The sequence below is a fragment of the Mastigoproctus giganteus genome, chromosome 4 (genome assembly GCF_048544385.1).
Source record: "Mastigoproctus giganteus isolate SK-2022 chromosome 4, ASM4854438v1, whole genome shotgun sequence".
NCBI classification, from domain to species: domain Eukaryota; kingdom Metazoa; phylum Arthropoda; class Arachnida; order Uropygi; family Thelyphonidae; genus Mastigoproctus; species Mastigoproctus giganteus.
Window position 1 is genome coordinate 159,256,230 of NC_143578.1, and position 18,962 is coordinate 159,275,191.

The following is an 18,962-nucleotide window of genomic DNA, read 5'->3' on the forward strand; positions in this document are numbered from 1 at the left end:
CCGAGCATTTTTGGGAGAAACAACACCAGATCTCTCCGGGCGATGCTATCATCACCGATCGGGCGCATAAGTTCTGGGACCGTAAGTGGCTCGAGAGTTTGCGGATTTGTTCTACCATTAACATAAATAGGGATAGAGGTACGCGGATTCATCCCATCTTTGAGACCACTATCCTCAAAAGGGATGAACGATTCCGTGTGGCTTCCACTCGAGCCACTTCCAGTTCCACAACGCGAGGGAACGAAGCACACGAGAATGGAAACACGTGAGGAGTACCGTTAGCCTGCTGATATTTAAAGTTGTACTGCATAGCAAGATTTACCGCTGAAGAAGAAGGCTGAGCCTTTGAAAGCTACGGGTTTTTATCGTTTTAATCTATGTTTTATGCATTTTATTGATTGTAATGTAGCAGATTTTAATAATTTATATGTAGAGTTTATTATAAAGTTAAATTTATTGTAGATGCGGGTATTTTGATTTATTATAAATACAGTTATCAAAAGTTTAGTTTCCCTGGTGTTTTTATTTCTACTTCTACGCAAGGTTGGTGCAAAACACTAAAATCACAGTATGGATATACCCAACCTCAGAGGCCTGTTTGAAGAACTTACCCTTAATACCATTCTGCTCCAGTTTGTACAATAGTCTTTCATGCGCAATAGTGTCAAAAGCTTTCCTGAAATCCAAATATATGATAACAAAATTATTTTTTGCATCCAGTTCCTTTGTAACCACATCATAATATCCTATCAGATTTGTCAGACAAGACGTTCCCTTAACAAACCCATGCTGTGTCTGAATTATTGCTGCAGTCTTGTCTAGATGATCCTGCAATGCATCTTTAACCAGTGACTCCATTATTTTACCCGGAACAGAAGTTAAACTAACTGGTCTGTATTTACTCGTGTCACCCTTCGATCCCCCTTTGTGAATTGTGGATGCATTTGCACATCTCCAGAATGTGCGAACCTCCCCTGAGTCCAAGGATGCTGTAATAATTATGGGTAAGGGTTTGCTTAGTTGCTTTGCCGCCTCCTTTAATATAACTGGATAGATACCGTCCACCCCAGGTGCTTTTCTTATGTTTAACTTCAACAATTTCTCCTCCACTTTTGCTCTCCGTTATTACAAAATCATTACGTATCCTGCTACAATTTGATAACCTTCTGCCATTTTCAAACCTTAATAATTCGTCATATATGAATGTAGATGCAAAATACTCATTCAGTTTGTTTGCTATCTGAGCAGGATCATCAACAGTTGAACCATCGATGTCAAGTGGACCAATCAGATTCATCCCCTTCCTTTTAGAGTTTATATAAGTAAAGAAATCCTTGCTGTTTTTCTTAGCATCTTTTGCCAAGGATTTCTCGTAATCTGCCTAACCTCCTTTGTGACCTGATTACAGACTAGCTTATATCTGCCATAGGCTTCTGAGTCGCTTGATAATTTATATGCATCCCATGCATTTTTCTTCCCTGTTACGAGTCTCATTAGTTCATTTGATTACCATTTAGGCCTAAACCTTGAACAATATTTCTTAATAGGTATGAAACTTTTAGTAGCATCCACGATTAATTCCTTGAATGCTTCCCACTTAGAATTTACTGTTGGTAACATCGTTAGTTGATCCCATTGTACAGAATTTAAAAACTTTCTGAGACCACTGTACTCACCCTTACGGAAGCAAAAACCCTTTCCTTTACCACTGATGGTAATTATATATTTAAGTAAATCCCACATCAGTACTCTGTGATCACTGCCACCTAGTGGTTCCTTTATCTGCAAATTCTTAATACACGAATGATCACTGCAGATAACCAGATCAAGAGTATTACTCTCTCTGGTTGCCACTCGAACATGCTGCTGCAGAAAACAATCATCCAATAAATCCATAAAAGTCTGACTTGTGTGTGAGTGACCAACCCACAAGTTCCAGTCAACATCTGGGAAGTTAAAATCCCCCATTATAAGACATTCTGATTTATTGGCCCTCTCTATTTCTCTGTATAATTGTTCATTTTACTCATTAGCCCTATAACACATTAGGCCTATAAGTCATTAGGCCTATAACACACTCCTACTCTTATTTTTGCTCTCGCGGTGCTTATGTCACACCAAACTGACTCAACAGTGCACTGTTCATCTATATCAACTGGGTGCACCTCTTTTGATTTTATGTTTTTCTTAATTAACTTCAAATTCATCAAATTTATTTACTATACTTTTAGCATTGGTATACATGGAAGCATACATGCTCCTATTCCTAGTTACCCTAACACATCCCATATACCCACCTATTTCAGGATGACTGCCATCTGTCCCTGAAACCCCCAACACCCCTCGCTCCAGTTCGCTACTTATGGTTATGACTGATGGTAATTATATCTTTAAGTAAATCCCACATCAGTACACTACAATCACTGCCACCTAGTGGTTTCTTTATCTGCAAATTCTTAATACACGAATGATCACTGCTGATAACCAGATAAAGAGTATTACTCTCTCTCTCTGGTTGCCACTCGAACATGCTGCTGCAGACTGTTTTGGTTATGACTGCTTTCTGTGTTTTTTTTTTTTATTATTGCACTTCCATTATAATAGGATGATTTTTACGAAAATCATTTCATTTTGTTCATTCTCACAATAATTCTTTCCTTATGAAGGTATGTTATTTTTAAACAAACTAGGTAACATCTGGCGAATATATTCAGATGAGCGGCCGAGCTGGTAGACGAGGTCTTGATGAACAAGGAATTGTAATTCTGATGGTCGATGAGAAAATGAGTCCGTCTGTTGGAAAAGATTTAGTTAAGGTGATTAATACAATTGTTGTTTTTAATATGCATGTTACATAATTTAATAATTCTGCACTGGTGTGGTTTTGTAAACTCGATAAAGTTATTTGTAGTGGTTGCACCTTTATTCTTCCCAGGCTAGTTTTATTACCAGAAATGAAACAGAATTCCTAGTATTGGTCTGAGGTAGATTGAACCTGGAAAAAACAGATACAATGACTTTTAGCTCCCTACTTCCACAAAAAAAAAAAAAAAAAAAAACCCACCAGATAATAGTCCGCTTCATACAGAAGTGACAGATCTAATGTTTCACTTCTGTTAAACTTTCCATTGGTTTTTTCATATTCTTTCTGAATCAGTGCAGTGTGCTGTTAAAATATTTCTAACAACAGTAATATTTTTATATCCTTTATATAAAAACTCAGGAATAAAATAAAAATAAATATAAGATATACCTTTTTAATTATTAGAAATGATTGTGTGCATAAAAGATAAAGTCCTTGTGTTTTTAAATTCAAATTTATAACGAAATTCTGGTGATGAAATTTATAGTGAAGGTACAAAATTTCTGCAGAAATTGAAACCTTTTGCTGTATTGCCTCTTTCAGATTATCTGTTGTGTGTGTGGATTAATTCTGAATGTGTGCTATCTTTGAGATATTCTTATAGAAAATAGTCACATGTATTTAAATTGGATAATCAAGATGGCTCAGCAAAGCTCCGATATGAACATCATAAGATCTATTTGAGAATATCCTGTTTCCTTCACAAAATCTGACAGTACTCCACTTCCTGTATGAGGCATTGCACTTATAACACACTTATATAACAGGCTTTCAGAAATAGATTTCAGTGGTATAAATTCTGGGAAGTAAGATAGTCATTCCGCAAAAGACCCATTAACCTCCACCCTAACACGTGCTTTATCATAGCAAACAAACAGCTCAACCATTTTATAAATTCTAACACTGCTGAATCAGTACTTTTGAAGATGTAATTGTATGGTCAGATGAACAGATGAAGCCGCTTTCAAACTAAATGGCTGTTTCAATTATAACTGTGTTTACTGGGGCATTGAAAATCCTTGCCTCACTTTGCAGAAAGATGGTAACCTGCCAGGGATATCTGTGTGAATGGAAGTTGCCTCTCGAAGAATTATCAGACCAGATTCAATAATACCATTACTGGGGAAAGTTTTCATGAAATTAGCATTAGCATTAGTAGAGGCATTTGATGCAAGAAAGCAAGCTTATGCAGCATCAGCCAAAAAAAAAAAAAAAAAAAAGTAACATAAATAAATAAAAATAACCACTTCCACTTCACCCCTCTATTCGTTCGAAATACCTGTCCAGCTGAGCCTTAAACTTATTTAGGCTATCAACTTCCACGACAAGGGATGGAAGTCTGTTCCACCCACCAACCACCCGCTGGCTAAAGGCAAATTTCCGCACATCTATCCTACATCTGTCTTTCCTCAATTTGAATTTATGCCCTCTCAGGTGATTTTTCTGAGCTAGAGGAAGAATCCCATCAGCATTGAGCATGCTCAAACCATTCAAGGCTTTGTACACCTCTATCAGATCACCCCGCTGGTGCCTAGTTTCCAGACACTGTAATTTGCAAAACTTAAGCCTTTCTTCGTAAGAGAACCCCTTTGTCCCATTCACCAATCTAGTTGCCCTTCTCTGTACTCGTTCCAGCAGCTCTACATCCTTCCTGAAATGAGGCCTCCAGGCCTGTATACAGTACTCTAGGTGTGGCCTGACCATTGCCTTATACAAGGGAATAATCACCTCCTTATCCCTGCTAGAAAAATTCCTATATATCATTGACAATACACCATGAGCTACTCTTGCAGCTCGTCTGCACTGCTCAGAGAACTTCATATCTGCCTGCACCACCACCCCCAGGTCCCTTTCATTCTCTACCACTGTCAGTGTAGTACCACAGAGTTGATACGTTGCTCTGGGGTTGCTGTTTCCCATATGTAGTACTTTACATTTGTCAATGTTAAACTTCATTTGCCACCTCGAAGCCCATCTGCTCAACCTTTCCAAATCCTGTTGCAGCAGCATAGTGTCAGTAGTGTCCTTGACAACCCTGCCAACCTTCGTATCGTCTGCAAACTTGGACATTAAGCCTGATATACCATCATCAATATCATTTATAAATACAGAAAACAATAAAGGCCCCAATACTGAACCCTGAGGGACTCCACTAATAACATTAGTCCACGATGAGCAGTGTCCATTGATTACCACTCTCTGTCTTCTCCCCCTCAACCACCCCTTTATCCATAGCAGCAACTTGCCTCCAATGCCACACTGCTCCAATTTGTGCAGCAGTCTTCCATGTGCAACAGTATCAAAAGCCTTTCTAAGATCCAAGTATATAATATCAAAGTTATTCCCTGCATCCAGTTCTTTTGTGACTGCATCATAGTATCCAATCAAATTGGTCAGGCAAGACTTCCCCTTAACAAAACCATGCTGTGTCCTAGCTATAACTGAAGTCTTGTCTAGATGATCCTGCAGTGCTTCTTTCACCAGTGCCTCCATTAATTTTCCGGGAACAGAAGTTAAACTCACAGGTCTATAATTACTTGTGTCAGCCTTTGATCCCCCTTTGTGAATTGGGGTCACATTTGCACATCTCCAGTCAATGGGTACCTCCCCTGAGTCCAAGGAAGCTCTCATAATTATGGCTAAGGGTTTGCTTACCTCCTTTGCTGCCTCCTTTAATATAACTGGATAGATCCCATCCACCCCAGGTGCCTTTCTTGTGTTTATCTTCAACAATTTCTCCTCCACTTTGCTCTCAGTTATTACAAGATTCTCTAGCTTACTGCTAGAGTTGAATACACCTCTGGCATTCCCCTCGCTGAATAACTCCTCATGTGTGAATGTCGATGCAAAATATTCATTTAGTTTGTTAGCTACCCGAGCAGGGTCATCAACAGTTGACCCATCGATCTCAAGTGGACCAATCTGATTCATCCCCTTCCTTCTAGAGTTTACATAAGTAAAGAACTCTTTGCTGTTTTTCTTCGCATCCCTTGCCAAGGATCTCTCGTAATCTGCCTTCACCTGCCTAACCTCCTTTGTAACTTGGTTACAGATCAACTTGTATCTATCATAGGCGTCCGTGTCACGCGTTAATTTGTATGTATCCCATGCATTTTTCTTCTCTGCCATATGCCTCATTAGTTCATCTGACAACCATTTAGGCCTAAACCTTGAACAATATTTCTTAGTTGGTATGTAAAGCCTAGTAGCTTCCACGATAAGTTCTTTGAATGCTTCCCATTTTGAATTTGCTGTTGGCAATATCATCAGTTGATCCCACTGTATAGAATTTAAATACTGTCTCAGTCCATTGTAGTCGCCTTTACGAAAGCAATACCCCTTCCCTTTACCCCTAATGGTAGTTACCTCTTTGAGTAACTCCCACTTCAGCACACTGTGATCACTGCCACCAAGTGGTTCATTTATCTGCAGATTCTTAATGCATGAAGAATCACTACTGATAATCAAATCAAGAGTATTACTCCCTCTAGTTGCCTCCCGAACATGCTGATGTAGAAAACAATCATCCAATAAATCCACAAAAGCCTTGCTACTGTGTGAGTGACCAGCCCCCAAATTCCAGTCAATATCTGGGAAATTAAAATCCCCCATTATAAGACTCTCTGATTTACTGGCCCACTCTATTTCTCCGAACAGTTTCTTATTATACTCATCAGAGTCATTAGGCCTATAGCACACTCCTACTCTCAATTTTGATCTCCCAATGCTTATGTCACACCAAACTGACTCGACACTGCACTGTCCAGCGATGTCGACTGGCTTCACTTCCTTGGATTTTATGTGTTTTTTAACTAATAGCATAACCCCTCCTCCCTTCCTATCCTGTCTATCCTTTCTGTAGACATTGTACTCCCCAAATTCCAGTTCTGCATTTCTTATATCTGTGTGACACCACGTCTCTGAAATCCCCACAATATCTGCCTTTGATGTTTTGAGCAATACCTCAAATTCATCAAATTTATTTACTAAACTCCTAGCATTGGTGTACACACAAGTATACATGCACCTGTTCTTTTTCTTAGCTACCCTAACACAACCCATGTGTTTATTTGTACCCCAATGATTCCCAGCAGTCTCTGAAATATCCTGCATCTTATTTTCCAGGCTGCGGCTCATTCCAATAGAAGCAGTGCAAGAATCACTTTCACCTCTGCCAGTGGCTACTGTTAATCTATTAGTCCTTGTATTCCCCCAATCTAGCAGTTTTCCGACCCACCTAACATTGCCTCGATAGCATCAGCAAACATTCTTGCACCCTTTCTATTTAAGTGTATCCCATCCCTGTAGAAGCAGTCTCTCCTGTTAACAAGGAATTATGCAGCACTCAATATCAGAAACATGTTTTTAGCTACAGTGATTTTTTTTTTCAACAAGATGATGCAACTCCACATTTTAATACTGCTGTGACTATCTAGACTGGGAATTTCATGAACGATGGATAGGTCGCAGAGAAAGTGCTGCTTTTGAAAGCCATCCAAGATCTCCGGACTTTAGTTCCTTTGATTTTTTTTTTTTTTTTTTTTTTGTATGGGGATACCTGAAAGATGGCTTGTGCCCAAAAACCAAAAACATTGGAGGATCTGTTGGAGGGTACAGCAGGAAACATACAGAATTTCAACTCATTATGCACCATTTTGAAAAAAAATATGTTGTTACATGCATACTGTAGGGAACATTAACCCTTAGTATTAATAGTGAGAAATGATGCAATAAAAGCAAGCTTATACAGCATCGACCAAAAAAAAAAAACAAAAACAACACAACTTCCCACATTACTTCTCCATCCTCTCCAATAGTTTGTCTCGTTCTTCCTTGAATTTATTCATACTATTCACTTCCACAACAACAGATGGAAGTTCTAGCAATCAGCTATCCACTTGCTGAAGGTGTACTTCCACACGTGTATCCTGTAATCATCCTCCCTCAATTTGAATTTATGCCCCATCATGTGTAGTCTGAGGAAGAGGAAGAATGCTATCAGAATTGAGCTTACTCCTCCCATCAAAGACTTGAACACTTCAATCAGTTTCCTCACAGGTTTCTAGTTTCCAGAGCTTGCTTTTTTCGACCTGTTAATAGTGCCCTTTTATTGTTCTAACTTTTTTGCTAACTATTTTGCTGAATGTGAACAGTTTTAAAATGTTAAGTAGCCCTTTTTTGTTACTTAAAAATTATTGATTTTTTTTTTTTTTTATCTTTTCATTTCAGATTAGTAATGCAGTGATTATTTGCATTTATTTAATAAAGTGGACAAATCTGTTTCTTTACTGGCCTTGGAAATTGCTGAAAATTGACAGTTGAATAAGATGAGAATTCTGCTACCATTGTTCATATTCGGTGTTCATTGCATGTGTCATAAGGATGACATGAACACTATTTAAAATTCTTGTGTGTAATAAAATACAAGTATAATCACCATTATCACCATTGGCATTTTAAGAGAGAGTGTTGTTATCTTTTAAGCTTTTTGCTTTACAAGAGAGAAATAAAAAATAAGGATTTAGTTTTATTTCCAATACAACAAAAGACCTTGCAACAAACCTTTTACCCTGGAAGTAATATATAATGCATTCTCTCTCTCTTGATACATGACAAACTGTTGTAACCTAGTCCTGTTGGACTAGGTTACGTTCGGTATGATATAATGAAGCATATTTCAGCCTTATCACTAGAATGTTTGCTTTCTTTGTATAACGGGATCCTTTTAGATGAGCAATTCCCACACTCCTGAATTAAAGAAAATATATTAGCCTTTCCAATGGCAGGTAAAGAACCCAAAGATAAAACTAATTATCAACATATAGCACTCGCAAGTTATGTAAAGTACTAGAGAGGATGATAAATGCTCGGCTACTGTGGTACTTATAAACTAATCACCTACTGTTTCCCTCTCCTTTTATGCCACAACACCTGTTATTGGCTGTTTTGTTAACAAACAAGAACTCTTGAGATGAGTCAAGTTACTTTGACTCATCATCAGATAAATGTGTGTGTATACTACTTCTTTTCCCACCCTAACTAGCAGTTTCCCTGAACCCTTAAGGTATCCTCAGTGATACTGGCAGAAACCCTTGTGTCACCTTTGTTCTAAAAAATTCTGTCTCTGCAATATAGATTTCTTCCATCGAATGAAGAAGGCCTCATTGATATCCCCTTCTCAAAGCCTTTCAGTCTGCCCAGTTTTAAGTTAATCCTAAGGGCATTTTGCATAAAGTCCCTCCTATCATGTCTATGGAGAATTGCAGGTACACACTAGACCGGGGTTCGAGCCCATGACCACCAAATACGGAGGATGCGGAAAGGTCAAGGAATGACCACTGCATATGGCCTTAGTTGCTAATGGTCCTTAAAACTAAATAACAACAACAACAACAGCAGGCACATACACATTCTGACATCAATTGCAGCATTTTTTCTGCATGGTCTTATGTTTATCTAACAGATCAACAGCTCATGTTTGTGTAATATCATCAGCTCCCCACATGAAGGGGAGTAAAATGCTGTATTCAATTCCTTAAAATCTGACAAACTGTTGTTAACATCATCAGTTATTACTCCCACCAAACACACCCTGTTTCTAGTCTACTTGTCCTTATTAAAAAGAAAGAAAAAAAGTTATCTGTTTTCCTGACGACAGAGTCCCTTAATAAAACTAAATCTTCTAGAACCAGAGCAGTATGCATTCGACAATTCTATTCTGGGGCCTAAATCATGGGTGCATCACTTGTCAGGTCATTAGATAGAGAGAGAGGAAGAGTGTCTTTGTTGTTACAGATGGAATACATAGTTGATGTTGCAAGTTACTTGTCATGGCCACAAGTAATGTGTTTCAATCACGTCAAGAGAATATGAGGTTGGTATATGAATAAAATAAAATTTTCAAACATTTGATTTATAAGGTTGTTAGTTGTATTATGACAGAAATCGAGCTTTGCTAGGGGATAATATGATTACTTGACAAAATTAGCCTGTCTAATAGGAAGTACATAAATTAAAGAGAAAACAATTGCAACTGTGATAATGATAATATAGTAGAGCGTCAGTTACCCGGAATAATTAATGTCAGACCTTCTGTATAGCACAATTTTTCCGAATAATCGAACATAAGGAAAAATTAAATAAATTCTGTTATAACGTATTAAGGTAAAAGAAAAAGACTTTAAATAGAGTGAAAAAAAAAACGAATTTATTTTATTAAAACAAATAATAACTTATACCAGTATTCTAACAAAAACTTATTTTTCCGTTACTTACTTCACTTATCTGTGTTAATTGCATTGAAGTTTTGAAGGTGAAGACATAAAAAAGCACAAATTAATTAAAAGTAGAAAGATTAAGACACATTAGTAATTTAATTAAGATTAAGCCTGGAGGAGGAAGAAGTGCACTACCCATTTCCCCATTTGTCATGTATAAAATTACTATGTAAACGGAAACTAAAATCTTAAACGTTGGAACGTAAAAAGCCAAGAGTCTAAACGATAGCCTTTTAAAAACATTCATCGTCATTTGGCTGAAGATGTGAGTAGAACCCAAGTTTAAAAAGTGTTCAAGAGTGCCCACGATGCCACGCTCAGACACATGGAAATTTGATGCGCGTGAGCTCCATATTGGAGAAAGACTAGAGGGCGATTTTGCATTCAATATTTCAAGCAAAGGGTTATGGCAGAACCATAACCCTTTGGCTAACAATTCTATTGCTAGTGTTTCATATAGTAATAATTTATAATTAGACTTTAATTTGAGCCGACTGGGCTAGCCAGGTGGGTAAAGTGGCTGCCTGGCAACCCAAGGGTCGTGGGTTTGAATCCTACCACTGGCTTGGATCGCAGTAAAATGCAAAAACTTTGGGAGGTGCATTATGGCCACAGAAGCCGATGCGCTAACAACAACAACAACAACAAAAAAAAAACTTTAATTTGATTAGGGTGAAGTGGAATCAATCTGAAGGATTATGGTTATGAGCTTGAACATGTTGCATAAGCTCAGTAGTTGAATGATTTGTCCTAAAACTGTTGAAGTGGTGATATGCTCGTGTATTCACAGATTTTGTCGAACCATATTTTGTAGTGGTGCTGCCTATATAACACGCCTCACAGCCTGATTGACATTTGATAAGATATATACTATATTGTTGATGTCCTGTGTTTGGTATATGTGTGTATCTTTATATTTATTATAGGAAGAGAATATTAGTTTATTACCTGTGCCTGCAAATACTTTATGACATTGTCTGGCAAATTGTTTATGATAAGGAAGTATAACTTTGGTGCCCTGTATATAATTTCTACAAATGCTATTATTACAAGGATTATTGATATTTTTTGTACATGTGATATTGTGTTATGAATTAACTGTACAGTATATTTCCTGGCTGTGAACATTTTTATTAAATATTGCAATTCAGTGGTTAAATCTTCTTGTGAACGACTATATTTGCTGGGACTATATATTTGGTTGTATAGTATGGACTTTTTGGTGTTATATGAGTGATGAGAATGAAATGTAAATATTTTCCTGTATGTGTTTTCTTCCTAAATGTCTTCATTCTGAGTCTATTGTCTTTTTTGTATGTTGTTAAATTTAGAAAATTAATGCTATTATCTTTCTCTAATTTAAGAGTGTATTTTAGTCTATTAGAAGGCTTTCAATAATAGTTTTATTTCCAATTAGTAATACATCGTCTGCATATCATAAAGACAATTTAACTCTGGGAGAACGGCTGAAGTATTTGGTGTTCTACTGCAGCTAAATAAATATCGGAAAGGGGAGCTGAAATACTTAATCCCATGGGAGTCCATAAATTGCTCAGATATTTCATTTTGGAACTGGAAATGGCTTGCATTGATTAATATATAGACTAATTCCAAGCTATTTATGTTAAAGGTAGAACGACTTGAAAGTTTTGTCTGTTGTTAATAGTTCCCTTAATTTTGTAATGTGTAATCTTTGTTGAAGTTAGTGTAGAGACATCATAAGACACAAGTATGTCATTATCTGACATCACGACAATACTTGATTTGTACCCTATATTCGGAAAATTTTATTATTGGTGATATTATCTTTACCAGAAACAATGGGTCGTAACGGATATCCAATTTTGTGTAATCTTATAATGCCGAACATATGCGTAAAATATTATTTCTAATGCCAATATTCTATGCAAGTTTATCTCCTTATTCACCCTGAGTCTCATCAGGGTTGTATCGAGTTGGTTCTTTTAACCCCGAAATTATATATGTGTCACAGTCTGAGAGAACATCTCAGATTTTTTCTATATACGCGCTTTTGTCTAAAATTACTACAAGTGTCCCCTTTATCGGTCTTTTGGATGACTATGTCTGTGTTCTTCCGGAGTTTATGGAAATTTACTAATTGTTGTTTGCTCATGTTAGATTGTGTTGTTATGCGTGAGTTAATAATAGCATTGATCTCGTGCATTATCCGGTGTTTATCAGGGTGTTTTCTAATTTTATTTGTAATTCGATTATGCTGACTTTAATAGGGTATTGATTATTGCTAATAAATAATAGCCATTAGCAATAATCAATACCCTATTAAAAAAATTTTAAGTAAATTTTTTAAAATAATGTTTGATCATTTGTTGTTTATTTTTTTTTTTTTTTTTGCTGCGAAATCTCTTAAGTTCTTTAATAATATTAATTTGAATATATTGCATCCTGGTTTACTGCCCATTTCAGTGCTGTTTCTTTTCATTGGCATTTTACTGTAAAAAAAAAACTGAGAAAAATAATAAATCACACAGTTTCAGGCTGATATTATTCTTACTGAATCTGGAGCTAAACTAAACATAAAATGAAATGAGGAGAACAAAATATGTCATGGAAAATTGGGTTCACAGAAATGAATGACTAAACTCTATCACTCATGGTTTCTGAGAAAACCCATCAGTCCTAATCCAACACTTCACCAGATATATGACGTAAAAAAACAGACAGAAATACTCCTGTAGCATAATAAACATTTGTCTCAAATACTACCATTAATAAAAAAAAAGAAGAAGAAAAATGAGCCTTTCAAATTATTCTGGATAACCAGCGTTCTACTGTGCTTGTTTTGACTTAATGTAATCAATAATGTGATTATAATTCAAAGTCATTATAAAGTCCTTGTGCAGTTTTAAATTTTCATAACTTCTGTTCTATACATGATAGAATCAGTCTGTAAAAAATGTTAGAAATATAATTTATTGAAGTTTAGCAAAAATTTTATTGTTATTATTATTTTTTTTTGCAGAATTAGGCTTGACCAAATCAATGCAGGATTGATTTGGCTTCAATGCAAGAGAAAGTAAACTGTGTGCTGCTGTGGTTGGCTGAGTTAGTCTAATCGCAATACAAAAAAAAAGATTTAGAATCCATTACAAAAAAGATGCACCACACAGGAATTCATTAATAACTGGATGAAAAAGTTTAAAGAAACAGGTTCAGTCAATGATAAACCACGATCTCAAGGATGGGTTGTTAATAGTGAGAGTTATTTGGAAATGCTGCAGAATTACTTTATTCCTGAACTAACACAAATTTAGGACTTATTGGTGATAATCAATCAAGCAGCATTTCAGCAAAATGGTGCACTTTGTCGCTTCACTCTCTGTATTAAGCAGTTTCTGAATGAAACTGCTTAATACTGAGATACTCTTGGCCACCACGTTCAACAGATTTGAGCCCACTGGATTTTTTTTTCATGGGGACATGTTAAGGCTGTTGCTTATTCAACAAAACCTCACTCTTTAGATGATCTTAGGACTAGGATAACTAATGTGATTCAGGGTATTACTGAAAATCAACTGCAAAACATATTTGTAGACCTTCAGAATAGTATCTCAGTTTGTATACGTAATGACGGTGGACATGTTGAGAATTAACAATCCCAAAAATAAATGTTTGTAAAACTGTAATAAATTCTTTCCCCTTACCTTTTTACAGATTGATTTTATCAATCTGTAAAAGGGTAAGGGGAAAGAATGGAAGTTATGAAAATTTAAAACTGCACGAGGACTGTATAATGATGTGTACAGATTGTGGACAAGAAAAGCTACATTTATTCATTTAGAGAATTTACATATGTAGATAATAAATATAAGCTTATTCATTATTCGCATTACAAAGTAAAAAGTTAGCCAGGAGTGCTTTCATTTATCAAGCAGCAATTGTTGATCAGTGATCAATAAGGGGATTTCTGTTCTGTGGAGCATCAGCAGCACTGTAGAATGATGTTTTTAAATTGGGTGTTCAGTGTACATTCAGTTGAGGAGTAGCCAAGACTGTGTTCTTGTAAGGGTGTGCTATTGCAATTAAGATCTGCTTCAAGCTCCTGCACCACTAATGCCATTATTTGAATATGAGGGATCTAGCCATTAACCTGAGATGGAGATAACAAGGTATTAATGTGTGGATACTCCACAGAGCAGTAGATGGAATGCTCCAGCAAACGTGTCCCATCATCTGGTGAAGTACAGATCATTCCAATCCAGTGGAATGGTCTGTTGATAGCTTTGCAGTGATAATCAGTCATTTATTCTCAGCACAGGATGATGCTGAATCCCCTGGGATCTTTGGTTCTGTGGTGGCAACTGAGATTTATAGATGGCCCATTGAGCAGCCAGAAATCTGCAGCAAGGAGAAGCTTAATTGAATATAGGCAGTGCCTAGATTTCTCCTTCACAGAGAAAGGAGATGGGTACATTGCGGTTATGGTAGCTCTTCTTACCTATTGTGGGGCGGTTGATGCACAAAAGATGCTGCTCAGCAACCACCTAAGATTCGCTGTATGAGATGTGAGGTTCTGGAAATGCTGATGAAACTAAAGCTTTGGATCAAATGTTCTCCAGGGTCTGGATGGGCTGAGACAGGATCAAGGTGTTGTCTATGCTTTAGGCGACTACTGATGTAGATGACCTCAGAGAGCGCGCGAGAGAGAGAGAGAGAGAGAGAGAGAGAAGTAACTTTCGATTTCATTATGTTAACATGAACTCTACATTGCCTGAGGTAGGAAACAATTTTTATGAGACTGGCATTTATTATAACAGTTGTTTGGGATCCATGTTTGGATTGATTTTGTTACTAATCTCCAAATCATAAGCATACCCGAGAAGAACTTGGTTGTTATGAATCGTTGGTGCAATGACCACTGTGAATAATAACAAAAAGAGTTCTCCCAGTGCCAAAGGCCCCAGTGAAGACTTTTCTGTTTGCATTCTAAGCTCGATGATTCTATATCAAATGAGAGATGAGATGAAACATAGGAAGTCTCCTGAAATGTTATATTGAGAAGACTTGGGAGTGTAGTGCTTTAACCACATAAAACGTTGTTAAGCTGTCTAAATAGGTTATTGTAAGCTCCTTTCTATGTTCAAAGGCAAATAAGATTCTATTACTGTTGCAAGCATGGTATTGGTTCTAGAGTAGTGTGGTAGTGCATAATTAATTTGAGATGTCTTGTCTGGTAGCAGGTGGTTAGTTAGTATGAGAAGGGAGATATTCTCAAAAACTTTAAAAAGGATTGAGGAACTAAAAATTGGCAAAAATTGTTTAGACTCTGTTGGGTTTCACAGTTAGCCACATTTTTTACAAAATGTGGCTACCCCCAGAGGATTATAGAAAAATATATTAAAGGAAATCAGAGGAAAGGCGAATGTTTTACGCCAGTATCCACTGCACACATTCCCTACTATCCGGGTCTAACCGAGCATATAACTAGAGTACTAAGAAATTATCAGACGCATTGTGTGCAGCTTCCGGGGTGGAGGCTGCACACAATCGTGTCACAAGTAAAGGACCCCATTCAAAAAGAGAATGCAAGTGGGGTCGTATATAGTATTAGATGCCCGGATTGTGGGGAGTGTTATGTAGGGGAAACAAAACGCCGTCTCAAAGATTGTCTGGGTGAGCACACTAAGGCAATAAGAAATGCGGAGTATGACGAGTCCACCGTGGCCGAGCATTTTTGGGAGAAGCAGCACCAGATCTCCACGGACGATGCTATCATCACCGATCGGGCGCATAAGTTCTGGGACTGCAAGTGGCTCGAGAGTTTGTGGATCTGTTCCACAGTGAACATTAATAGAGATAGAGGAACGCAGATCCATCCCCTCTTCGAGGCTACTATCCTCAGATGGGATGAACGGTTCCATATGACCCACTCCCGAGCCATTTCCGGTTCCATAACACAAGAGAACGGAACACGTGATGAGTACCGTGAATCTGCTGGTATTTAAAGATGCACCACAGAACAAAGAAAATACCGCTCAAGAAGAAGGCAGGAGCCTTTGAAAGCTATGGTTTTATCGCTTTTAATTTAGTATATTTTAATGTATTTTATGGTTCAATTGTTCTTAACCCAGTATATTTTAATGTATATTTTATATATTTTAGTTGTAAAGTTAAATATAATTTATTGTAAATACAGTCAAATATAATTTATTATAAATACATAGTTATCAAGATTCCAGTTTTCGTTTGCGTTGTATTTTATTTCTACGTAAGGTTGGTGGAAAACATTTAAAACTACAACAGGAATGAAGAGAAGTTTCTGAAAATTTGTTTTTATATGATTGAAGATTTCAGTGAAGGGGAACACATTTCACCATAATAGTGTAAAAAGCCACAAGATTCCAGTTATCGGTATTATCGCAAATGCAATAAGATCGAGTTTACTACCCATTTATAATTAGGTGCACTAACAAAAAAAGCCCAATAAACCGGAAAATGCAAATTGTTTTTATTGTTTTATGGTTGTGACCTCCAGAAATGTGCTTTAGAAAAATATCACAAAGGCGTTTAAAATTGATTCTTATAATGAGAACATATGATAACAATGAGAAGGTAGTGCAATTTCCATTATAAATATGACCTTTTAGAGAGATAAATTGCTTAGTAATATAGCGAAATTTTCAACTTCCAAGGACTTAGAAAGAATTACAAAAAAAAAAACCACTGTGTTAGGGTTTACATTACAATACCTCCGTTTACTTCTACAGGATGCAAAATACCTTTTCACAATTTTTTTTAAAGTTTGCACCGGCTGGCAAAAACTTACGTAAAGTTGAATTTCCATAAGTTGAGTATTATGTAAGTCAGTGAGTTCTTGTACTATAGCATGTTAATACCTTTCGTGCATAGGGTTTTCATAATATTATGGATACTTTTTAACTGAATTGTGGATACTTTTTAACTTATATGAACATTTTGCCTTGATAAGGGCATTATACTGATGCCAAAAGCTCCTATGTGTTTATGGTTTGTTTTTTAATTTCCATAATATATGTATACTTTGTCACTTTTGTAGTAGCTGGCACAAATGCTGAGGAAAATGATTCATTCATAATTGAGAAACATTCAGTGCATTGTCTATTCTTTAGGACTATTTCAATTGTTCCAGGCAGGACCAATTGGCTTTCATAATACATACATGAAATTAGTTGAAAGAAGTATAGTTTTTGACCTTTGAGTTTGAAAAACTACTCCACTTCCAGCCAGAGCTTTAATTTTTTTTTTTATATATGTATTAGATCAGCTGAATTTAAATTGAACACACCTAACTGTTGTACACTAACTTAATTGGTAAAAACAGAGAACTACAAAGGGTACTAGGAAAGTTTTGCAATACAGCTTTGTTTATTTAATTTTTTCAAAGTAATTTCCTCTACATTCAATACACCTCTCCATCCTCCGAAACCAATCTTTAAACCAGTTCTGCCAAGTTTCACTAGGGAGTAAAGCACACTCGTTGTCCCAAGCCCGTAGAAGGTCCTCATCACTGGAAAACCGCCTCCCTTTTAGCTTCATTTTCACATGCAGGAACAGTGCAAAGTCGCAGGGAGCAAGGTCTGGACTGTAGGGAGGGTGCCCGAAAAGTTTCAGTCCTGTCGTGGTCAAATATTCGGTGCAGGCTTTGGCGCGGTGAGCTGGAGCATTTTCGTGATGGAGGTACCAGGTGTCCATTCTTGACTTTGGCCGCAGGTTCTTCATAGATCCAATGACTTTAGGCTGGCATTGTTCAGTATACCACTTAGCTGTGACTGTCTTCTGCGTGTCCAAAACGACACGTTCCACAATTCCACTCGATTTGAAAAATACAGCTATCATTTTCTTCTTTACAGATCGGGATTTTCTGACAATTACGGGTGTGTCGTCATCATCAAAGACCCAAACTTTGTTTTGAGCCTTGGTCGGCAGATCGTAATAGTACAGCCAAGTCTCGTCACCTGTCACGATGTTGTTCACATACCGAGATTGTCCCTTATCAAACTTTTTTAACATCTCCCGGCACCAAGTCACACGTCGTGTCATCTGCTCTTCAGTCAGTTGATGCGGCACCCAGAGAGAACAAAGTTTCTTCACGTGCAAATGATCTTGCAGAATCGAACGAATTGCTGGTGCATTTAGGCCCAAAGTATCCTCTATCTGTTGGTAGGTCACTCGCCTGTTTTCGTCAAGCATTTTCCTCACAGCATTAACGTTTTCCTCCGTAACTGACGTTTGTGGCCTTCCCGGCCTCTCAGAATCCTCCAGAGTGAAATTTCCCCTTTGGAATTCTCTATACCACCTGAATATCGTTGTACGATGTGGACAATCATCATCTAGTGCAAGAGTCATTTCTTCTAAGCACTGGTCTATGGTTAAACCACGCACGAAATTATACCGCAAAACTGTCCTTATCTCATTTCGTGACCACGATGCCATCACAAGCACTTTACACTCTCACCACTAATGAATAACTGAGCCCATCGACTTGGCGCGGGGGCTACTATGCACGTATGAACATGTCTCAACATGCAGCAACAAGCAGCTTCCTGTGACTCATTGTTGCGTCATATTGCAAAACTTTCCTAGTACCCTTTGTACTGAAAGGGGCATAATAAAGTGCATAATATGACATTCCAAATAATAGATACTTCTGAAATGAAAATAAGATTACAATGATACAAAATTACAGAAGTAGAAGAATCTAACATCCGTATCTTTAATCCAATTTTACCTAAATAATTTACCTAATGCAATGAAGAAAGAACAGAATTATGGAGCCCTTTAAGTAGAATCCTTGAATCGTTTTC

General features: G+C 37.1%; 1 protein-coding gene across 2 annotated transcripts in view; it reads left to right on the forward strand.

The window, feature by feature from the left end:
• Positions 1–18,962, forward strand: part of Mtr4 (exosome RNA helicase Mtr4) — a 499,068-nt gene that overhangs the window by 298,462 nt on the left and 181,644 nt on the right. For both annotated transcript variants that reach the window (XM_090371841.1, XM_090371842.1), the window contains exon 14: positions 2,691–2,816. In XM_090371841.1, coding sequence (XP_090227967.1) covers positions 2,691–2,816 — 126 coding nt within the window. The remainder of the gene's footprint in view (positions 1–2,690; positions 2,817–18,962) is intronic.